At 44.5% G+C, this 10000-nt stretch overlaps 1 protein-coding gene and 1 long non-coding RNA gene across 5 annotated transcripts in view; one reads left to right on the plus strand and one right to left on the minus strand.

Moving 5' to 3' along the window:
* LOC135094357 (ATPase ASNA1 homolog) overlaps positions 1 to 8778 on the minus strand; it is a 10106-nt gene extending 1328 nt beyond the window's left edge. The window contains exons 1-8 of one of the 4 annotated variants that reach the window (XM_063994388.1): positions 8627 to 8778; positions 7363 to 7549; positions 6725 to 6872; positions 5687 to 5838; positions 2676 to 2826; positions 2123 to 2230; positions 1428 to 1631; positions 1 to 392 (exon numbers count right to left, since the gene is read on the minus strand). The exon at positions 1 to 392 is cut by the window's left edge and continues 1328 nt beyond it. In XM_063994388.1, coding sequence (XP_063850458.1) covers positions 273 to 392; positions 1428 to 1631; positions 2123 to 2230; positions 2676 to 2826; positions 5687 to 5838; positions 6725 to 6872; positions 7363 to 7493 — 1014 coding nt within the window. In that variant the 5' untranslated portion in view covers positions 7494 to 7549; positions 8627 to 8778 and the 3' untranslated portion in view covers positions 1 to 272. Of the gene's footprint in view, positions 393 to 1427; positions 1632 to 2122; positions 2231 to 2675; positions 2827 to 5686; positions 5839 to 6724; positions 6873 to 7362; positions 7550 to 8477; positions 8501 to 8592 lie in introns of those variants that run through there. The other 3 variants (XM_063994389.1, XM_063994390.1, XM_063994391.1) reach the window with 3 other exon arrangements.
* An 869-nt stretch (positions 8779 to 9647) lies between these two features.
* The window catches only part of LOC135094358 (uncharacterized), a 6818-nt gene continuing 6465 nt past the window's right edge, over positions 9648 to 10000 (plus strand). The window contains exon 1 of the long non-coding RNA XR_010263767.1: positions 9648 to 10000. This exon is cut by the window's right edge and continues 1275 nt beyond it. This is a non-coding gene — a long non-coding RNA (uncharacterized LOC135094358).

Below are 10000 nucleotides of genomic sequence, written 5' to 3' on the forward strand. Positions count from 1 at the left end.
AAAAATAACTCTGTATTATGGTGGTAGTGACGGTTGTTGCTATTACCACTGCTGGTAATGGTGAACAGAACCAGCAACAACAGTCATTGGTGACAGTGATGCTTCTGGTAATAGTAGCAGTGGTGGTGGTGACAGCAGTGATGGTATTGTCGTCAATGTTTGCGATGGCGGTGGTGACGGCGAACCTAACCAGCAATGTCATTATCGGCGAAGGTGAAGGTAGTAGCAGTGGTGGTGGTGGTGACGGTGGTGGTGGTAGTGGTGGTGGAGCCTCAGGGTTCGCACGGCTTCACCAGGTTGATGGAAAACTCTTTAACCTGGTCCACGCCCCTCACCTCATGTTCCAGCAGGGGCAGTTGTACTATGTGGAAGTCCTCGTATAGGTCAGCAATCTGGGGAGGAATGCATTCATCAGGCGTCTCCTGCACTGAGAATACATGGGGTAGTTGCGGACATGTTAAAGGAGGTGTAGTAAGGAAGGGGAACACCAAATAGAAGTTATTGTATAAGTCTGTAATCTAGGGAGGATGTGATTGTTTACATGTTTTAGTGCACTGAGAATACATGGGGTAGTTGAAGGCATGTTAAAGGTGAAGCAATAGAGGTGTAGTAAGGAAGGAGAACACCACATGGAAGTGATTGTATAAGCCTGCAATCTGGGGGAGGATGTGATTGTTTACATGTTTAGTGCACCGAGAATACATGGGGTAGTTGTGGGCATGTGAAAGGAGGTGAAGCAATAGAGGTGTAGTAAAGAAGGAGAACACCACATGGAAGTGATTGGAGAAGTCTGCAATCTGGGGGAGGAATGTGATTGTTTACATGCTTAGTGCACCGAGATAAGAGAGATATGGTAGAGTTACTGTGGGGGTGTTACAGTATGGAGGTGATGCAATGCCATGAGAGAGGGAAATGCATATGAATTGCTCATTAATACTGCAATATGGAAGAGAAATGTGTTATTTAGTGCACTGAGAATAAGAGAGATATTCACCTGTGGAAAATAAGGTGGAGTAGTTGTGGAAATATTCAAGTATGGTGATATAAGACTAGTAAGACAGCATGACATGGAAGTCCTCTTAAATTTCAGTAATCTGGTGGAGGGAAGTGTTCGCTGCACTGAATGTATGAGGGATATCAGGTGGAAATGAAGTGAAAATCCCCTGTGTGGAAGTTTTCACAAAGGCTGGCTAATATGGAGGAGTAATATGACCTTTTTCCTCCTCTTCCACCTCACTTTTCCCTACTTCTCCCACCTTTCACCTCACCTCCTGCACATCCCTCTCACCTCACCCCTCTGTGCACCTGTCCTCACCTGCTCTAGCTACCTTTCTTCCCCTCTTCCATCTCACTTTCTCCTACTTCTCTCACCTTTCACCTCACCTGCACACCCATCCCACCTCATCCCTCTGTGCACCTGTCCTTACCTGGTCTAGATACTTGGCCTGGATTCGGCGGCGGGCAGAGCAGGTGGGACAGTCTTTGCTGCCTGCTGAGGTACCGAGCAGCAGCTGGTTCACTACGATGTTGTGTGTGTCGATGCCGTAACGTGTCAGCTCCTGCACCAGCCGCTCTGTCTCATACAGCGACAGAAACTCGGCAATGCACACACACACGAAGGTTGTCTGGTCCTGCAAGGGAGGGAGGCGGTGAGATGGTGGTTTGGTTACGTTAGAGTGATGGGGTGGTGTGTTTGGTTAGATCAGGAACTCGGCAATGTACACACACACACACACACACACACACACACACACACACACACACACACACACACACACACACACACACACACACACACCAATGCTGTCTGGTCCTGTGAGGGAAGATGAGAGAGGATGGTGAGGATGTGGTGGTGTGTCTGGCTAGGTTTGGCTTGGAGGCTTGGGAAGATGTGGTGAGGATGTTTGTGGGATTTGAAACACTACCACACAAAGCTCTGAGGTCCCTTTCACATGCTGCCACTGGTTTACCTCCCTTAAGGCAATTGTTTCCTTCACACTCAGGTAACCAGTGGCATTGTGTGAAGGAGGCCAAAGAGAGGATTATATAACAGGATTGGATATGATTGGATGTCAAGCCAGAATTTACAAGTACAACTAAAACTTCAATGTGTACCACTTACTGGGTTTTTGAACTGCTCATTGACTTTCTGTATGACTGGCAAGATTCCCTCCAGCTTGCCTGACACCTCATCTGCATTGAACTCCTGCATCCCCAGGAGACCTGCCACCTGGGGGAGATTGGGCAGGTGTGGATCAATACTAGCAAAAGATGAGACAACAAGATACTTGAGAGTTTCACTTTGGAGAACAACTAGAGGAAATAAAGATAATCACAAATAAGAAACAAGTAAGAGGAGACAACACACCTAGTCATTAATTAATCCATATCTGAACTACCTTACCTGGGAGAGGACTAACTAGAAGAAATGAAGATGAAGAACACAAATAGGAGATGAGCAACACACCTCACTAATTAACCCGCACCTGGACTGAGGGAAGAACTAGAGGAAATAAAGATAAAGAACACAAATAAGAGATAATAAACATAACGCACCTCATCACTAATTAACCCAAGGAGACGAAGAGATGAGAGAGAAACAAGAGATGGAACATGATAACAGATCAATAATTAGACACCTGTTCGCTAATTAATCCATACCTCCACCGCCTCACCTGGTTAATGAAGGGCGAGATGTGACTCTTAAGACGTAAAAGCTTTCCCAGGGACTTCTCAATGACCTGAGGGAAGGACAGCAGGCGCAGGGTGTGGCCGGTGGGTGCTGTGTCGAACACCACCACACTGAAGTTCATTCCTTGCACCAGCCTGTAAGATGAGAGGAATGGAGGGTCTTTGCTGGCACTTCTTAATCCCACCTAGCCTTTCTGAGCCATGCCAGCTGCTACTCACTTCACAATCTTACCTTACCCACAAAAGGTACTTAAGCCTTCCATCACCAGAATCTCATGCACTTTATATTTCTGCCCGGAACCATGCCAAGTCTGTTCTCCAACTAGCCAAAAACTCCTTCATTAACAGAAAATGTCAAAACCTTTCAAGATCTAACTCCCCTCGTGACTTCTGGCATCTAGCCAAAAATATCTCCAATAACTTTGCTTCTTCTTCTTTCCCTCCTCTATTTCAACCAGATGGCACTGCTATCACATCTATTTCTAAAGCTGAACTCTTCGCTCAAACCTTTGCAAAAAATTCTACCTTGGATGATTCTGGGCTTGTTCCTCCTCCACCCTCTGACTACGAGTACTTCATGCCACCTATTAAAATTCTTCGCAAGGATGTTTTCCATGCCCTCGCTGGCCTAAACCCTCGAAACGCTTATGGACCTGATGGAGTTCCTCCTATTGTTCTCCGAAACTGTGCCTCTGTGGTTGCATCTTGCCTAGTCAAACTCTTTCAGCTCTGTCTGTCAACATCTACCTTTCCTTCTTGCTGGAAGTTTGCCTACATTCAACCTGTTCCTAAAAAGGGTGACTGTTCTAATCCCTCAAACTTCTGTCCTATTGCTTTAATTTCCTGCCTATCTAAAGTTTTTGAATCTATCCTCAACAGGAAGATTCTAAAACATCTATCACTTCACAACCTTCTATCTGATCGCCAGTATGGGTTCCGTCAAGGCTGCTCTACTGGTGATCTTCTGGCTTTCCTTACTGAGTCTTGGTCATCCTCTTTTAGAAATTTTGGTGAAACTTTTGCAGTTGCCTTGGACATATCAAAAGCTTTTGATAGAGTCTGGCACAAAGCTTTGATTTCCAAACTAACCTCCTACGGTTTCTATCCTTCTCTCTGTAACTTCATCTCAAGTTTCCTTTCTGACCGTTCTATTGCTGCTGTGGTAGATGGTCACTGTTCTTCTCCTAAATCTATTAACAGTGGTGTTCCTCAGGGTTCTGTCCTGTCACCCACTCTCTCCTTATTATTCATTAATGATCTTCTAAACCAAACTTCTTGTCCTATCCACTCCTACGCTGATGATACCACCCTGCACTTTTCCACATCTTTTCATAAACGTCCAACCCTTCAGGAGGTAAACATTTCACGCAGGGAAGCCACAGAACGCTTGACTTCTGATCTTTCTAAAATTTCTGATTGGGGCAGAGCAAACTTGGTATTGTTCAATGCCTCAAAAACTCAATTCCTCCATCTATCAACTTGACACAACCTTCCAGACAACTATCCCCTCTTCTTTAATGACACTCAACTATCCCCCTCTTCTACACTGAACATCCTCGGTCTGTCCTTTATTTATAATCTGAACTGGAAACTTCACATCTCATCTCTAGCTAAAACAGCTTCTATGAAGTTAGGCGTTCTGAGACATCTCCGCCAGTTTTTCTCACCCCCCCTCCCCCCAGCTGCTAACTCTGTACAAGGGCCTTATCCGTCCATGTATGGAGTATGCTTCACATGTCTGGGGGGGTTCCACTCATACTGCTCTTCTAGACAGGATGGAATCAAAAGCTTTTCGTCTCATCAACTCCTCTCCTCTAACTGACTGTCTTCAGCCTCTCTCTCACCACCACAATGTTGCATATCTAGCTGTCTTCTACTGCTATTTTCATGCTAACTGCTCTTCTGATCTTGCTAACTGCATGCCTTCCCTCCTCCCGCAGCCTCGCTGCACAAGACTTTCTTCTTTCTCTCACCCTTATTCTGTCCACCTCTCTAATGCAAGAGTTAACCAGTATTGTCAATCATTCATCCCTCTCTCTTATAAACTGTGGAACTCCCTGCCTGCTTCTGTATTTCCACCTTCCTATGACTTGAATTCCTTCAAGAGGGAGGTTTCAAGACACTTATTCATCAATTTTTGACCATTGCTTTGATCCTTTTATGGGACTGGCATTTCAGTGGGCATATTTTTTTATTGGATTTTTGTTGCCCTTGGCCAGTGTCCCTCCTACATAAAAAAAAAAAAAAAAAAAACTCGCTTGCTTCATAAACATGCTGAAGTTGATTCCCTGCAAGGTTAGAAGTTTTTGGCAATGTTTCAGCACCTTGGTTACAGAGGATGGGATGAGGAGTGTATGAAGAGGTGAGGAATGTATGGGAAGAGGTAATACAGCAGCCTCAAAGATTAGAAGCTTTCAAGGTACATTTCAAGGTATATTCAGGTACGTTTAGTCATGAAGTAAGAGATGAGGGGCATGTGATGATCTAACCTACCTAACCTTACCTTATCTTACAAAGCCCAACCTACCTAACCTTCTCAAACCCAATCTTACCCAACTTAACATAACCAAACTAGCTTACCTCATCCCTGCCTAATCCAACCCAACCTAACCTTCCCAAACTCAACCTTACCCAACTTAAACCTAACCAAATTGAACTTAACCTTATCCCAGCCTAATCCAACCCAACCTAACCTTCCTGAATAAGCCTTCACTCATTTCACAGCCCTACTTTACCCAACCAAACCATCCCAAAACCAAACCAAGCCACTTCACTCATTTCACAGCCCTACTTTACCCAACCAAACCATCCCAAAACCAAACCAAGCCACTTTTCACTCAATGCATGATCTCAGTGTAGCATTCCTCACTTCACGACCTTACCAAACCTAACCTAATTTAACCCCACTCACTTCACAAGCTTACCAAACCTCACCTATCCTAATCTAACCCATTCCCTTCATGATCTTAACCTAACTTAACCTGGTCCCACTCACTTCATGACCTCGGCGTAGCTCATGGCCTCGTCGATGCCTGGGAACGCCCCCAGCACCTCCTGCATGATGTCCCGGCCCATGCGCATGGCATCCGTGGCCCCTTCAAAATACTCGTCAGGCAGGTCGCCGTATCCTATGTTCGGGTCAATCTCCTGCGGGTTACGATGGGTCATTAGTGGGGGATAGAGGGAAGGGAGAGTTTGTGTGGTAGAGTTTCTGTTATCAGGAAATTAAGAGTTCATCAGAAAGAAGGAGGGAGGGAGAGTTTGTTGGTCTGTTAATTCTCAGTGGATTGAGTTTATTAGCAGAAGGAAGGAGAAAGGGAGAGTGAAAGTAAGTCATTAGGAGAGGGAAGGAAGGAGGGAAGGAAAGAGAAAGAGCTGGAGTCAGTCATCAGGAGAGGGAAGGAAAGAGAAAGAGCAGGAGTCAGTCATCAGGAGGGGGAAGGAAGGAGGGAAGGAAAGAGAGAGTGGGAGTCAGTCATCAGGGGAGAAAAGGAAGGAGGGAGGGAAAGAACAAGAGCTATTTTCAGGATACTGCATTTCTAGTTTCACAGCAAACTTAACACTTCATTTCTAACTTCAAAGCAAATATATTTCCTTAGATTTCCTGTGGGTCAGTGTTTGAGAGACAGAAAGAGAGACACTGACTTTACACTCCTCCATCCTTCAATTCTTTACACTCTTCTGAACTCACAATATCAAACATTACAAAAACAGAAGACAGCATTTATAACTTCAAACCAAACACATTTTCTAAGACTTCCTGAGAGAGAGAGAGAGAGAGAGAGAGAGAGAGAGAGAGAGAGAGAGAGAGAGAGAGAGAGAGAGAGAGAGAGAGAGAGAGAGAGAGAGAGAGAGAGAGAGAGAGAGAGAGAGAGAGAGAGAGAGAGAGAGAGAGAGAGAGAGAGAGAGAGAGAGAGAGAGAGAGAGAGAGAGAGAGAGAGAGAGAGAGAGAGAACTTTACACTCCTCCATTCTTCAGTCCACTTCACACTCCCAGTACCGAAGCACACAAAAGGAATGACATTCTGTCCTACCATGGCAAACAGGTTATCGAATCCCTTCACTTTGGTTGGGACTTTCGAGAACTTCTGGTCAAACGCGTCCGAGATGTTGTGAGCTGGGTCAGTGGAGATGATGAGAACTGACTCACGGGTCTGGGACAGCTGCACGGCCAGGCTGCAGCTGTGGGGGGGAGGAGGGGTGTGGAGAGGTTAGGTTAGCTTTATATAATTGTCTTCTCCTGTGTTGCTGAAATCTTAGAAAGCTGCAGGTGTGGGGTAGGGAGGTTTGGTTAGGTTAATTTAGGTTAGGTTAGGTTAAGTTTTCTGTCTAGTAAAGCTGTCATTAGAATTCACTGAAAGGAAAGAAAATGAAAGAAATAAAGAAAACATTAAAATACATGGAAAAGAAGAAAAAGGAGGAGGAGGAGGAGGAGGAGGAGAAGAAAAAAGAAGAGATAACAAAGGACAAACAAGACCGTTCCTTCTCCCTTTACGAAGAAGAAGAAGAAAGAGACAGACAGAAAAACAAATGAAGACAAATAAGACAAAAAAAAGTGAAAAAGAAAGAAGAAAAGAAGATAAACAAAAAAATAAACAAGTAAAACAAAAAAAAAAAGAAAAACTCACCCCTCACCACCACCCTACCACACCTGGCCCACACCCGTCCTCACCTGGTGGTAGTCTTGCCCACACCTCCCTTGCCGCCCACAAAGACCCATTTCAGCGATGTCTGTTCCACTATATTCTTGAGGCTTGGCTCCAATGGCTCTAGGTCTTCCATGCCCACTTCTGACCCTGCCATGCCTTGCTGCTGATGCTGATGATGATGTTGATGGCCGCCTGAATCCGTCACTGTACCTAGGATGGCAGGATGAGGGTATTAGTAGGGGTGGTTAGTGTGAAGGGGCAGTTTGGGTATAGTTTGTGGTAGTTACTATGGTTTTCTAGAGTGTTTTTATGTGTAACAAGAGAAATGGGGGTTTAATGGGTGAGTGTAGGGTGAAGGTGTCAATAGGGGTGGTTTGATAGAGTGATGGGGCAGTTTGGGTATGGTTTGTGGTAGTTAATAAGGTTTTCTAGTTGTTTTCATGTGTATTAAGAGAAATGGGGGTTTATTAATGGGTGTGTGTAGGGTGAGGGTGTCAATAGGGTAGTACGATAGGGTGACGGGGCAGTTCAGTATGGTTCTAGTAGGTTTAAGAAGTAGGGTGACAGACACCTATACAAGCCCTCATTGTGTAGGGTGTGTGTAGGGTAAGGGTGTCGGTAGGGTGTCTCATAGGGGGTGGGAAAGTCTGATTGGTTAGGTTAGTGTTCTTAAGATGTCCAGTTTGGTTAGGTTAGGATAAGTTAGGTTAGGTCTGGTTAGGTCTGGTTAGGTTAGGTCTGGTTAGGTGTGGTTAGGTTGGGTCTGGTTAGGTCTGGTTAGGTTGGGTCTGGTTAGGTCTGGTTAGGTTGGGTCTGGTTAGGTTGGGTCTGGTTAGGTTAGATTAAGTTAGGCTAGGTTTGGTTAGGTTTGGTTAAGTTTGGTTAGGGTAAGTTAGATTAAGCTAGAAACTTCCCCGGTTTTCAAAATATGGCGTTCCATCTTTAGACCTTTCTCGTGAATGTCCAAATTTAGCTTGTCTGAGGAATGAGGGAATGAGAAGAATGGCAAGGGGGTGAGGGGGAATCGGACCTATTTTAAAGAATGACCCAAATATTACTATTACCGGTAACACGTTACTGCAATAATTACTAGTACTCGTAATGCACCAGGAGGAGGAGTAACCCCATCACCTCTTGCCTTAACTAGCGAGGCACAAGTCCCCTCACACTAGTACCGGTAACACGTCACTAGTACAAGCATTACTAGTACAGGCAACGCACCAGTACAGGCATTACTGGTGCTGCCAACTCACTACTAATACCAATCTGGCCAATGATTCCCGGTACCTCTCTGGTGTGCTGTACTGTTTACGTATCCTTGCTGATGCTGATGATGCTGATGACTTGTGATGCTGGTGATGTAATCCTGATCTCGGACGCTGCCACGTTTAGAGGAGTCTGTCCTAGGAAAGGAAGAATATTAAAGAAAAGTGGAGATTATCCTTCATATTATGTTTTCTTTTATACTTTCTTTCCATTATCATGTAATTTAAGGTGTCTAAGGGCTATCGTACAGAAGGCAGGAAGAAAAAAGCCACTGTAAGGTTTATTTTGTTTATTTATTACTTTCATCTCTTAATCCGTGGTTATTTTGTATATTGTCGCCAGTAACGTGTCTTTTGCTTCTTCTTCCCTCAGGCACAGCTATTTTGTCTTGTTCTTTCCATCTGACGCCGCATCCACGCCACTGTCACAGCTGTTTCTTGTTTACATATTCCATCTCTTCACGTCTTTGTCTTCCCCTAGTCCTTCTCTCCACGTCACTGTCATAGCTATCTTTTGCCTCCCTTCTACCTTCCCACCTAAGCCTTTGTGTTCATTTAGTCCTCTCCACCTAACGCCTCCACGCTAATTCCACAGCTGTTTCTTGTCCATCTTACTCTCCACATCTAAAGCCTTATGTTCCCCTATTGTTTCTCTCCACCTGGTGCGTCGATCTATATCATGACCACAGCTGTCTCTTCCTTCGGCTCCCTCCATTCCATCTTCCACCTAAGTCCTTATCTTCCCTCCACCTGATGCTTCCATGCCACTTTCTCACCTGTCTCTTGTGTCCCTCTGTTTCATCTTCCAATCCAAGCATCTTCCCTTAGTTCTTCTCCCTTCCACCTGGCTCACGTAACGAACAAGACATGAATGGCTAAAAAAGACTTGCCTTCCTCCCTCACATAACGAATTCAGGATTTAAATAGCTCCTTCAAAACTTGCGTCCCTTCCTTTCTCATATAAGATGTGAAATAACGCCCCGATTTTTGCATGTCTGCCTCACTTAGCTGCCAAGAGTTGAATTACTGATGAATAACTCTTAAAAACTCACCTTTCTGCCTCACAACTCATGAATATTCCCACAAAACATGCCTTATTACTGCCTCACATAATTGACAAGCCTTTAATAACTAATGAATAACTTCCATAAACTTACCTTTCTGCCTTTCTGCCTCAGGTAACAACACTTGCCACCTTCACATCTTCTCAGGGGCATCCTAACCCACCCTGGCCAGACTACATAAGGTGCCAGTCCCTATAGAGCCAAAGGGAACTGTGGCACTTAATTGAAATGTATAATACAGGGTTGTTGAAAGATTTTTATTTGTTTATTCGTTTATTATTTTATATTTTCAGTTCACTGTTGTTTCAAAATTATGTATTCTCATTTGTATT

Source organism: Scylla paramamosain, chromosome 45 (assembly GCF_035594125.1).
Source record: "Scylla paramamosain isolate STU-SP2022 chromosome 45, ASM3559412v1, whole genome shotgun sequence".
NCBI classification, from domain to species: domain Eukaryota; kingdom Metazoa; phylum Arthropoda; class Malacostraca; order Decapoda; family Portunidae; genus Scylla; species Scylla paramamosain.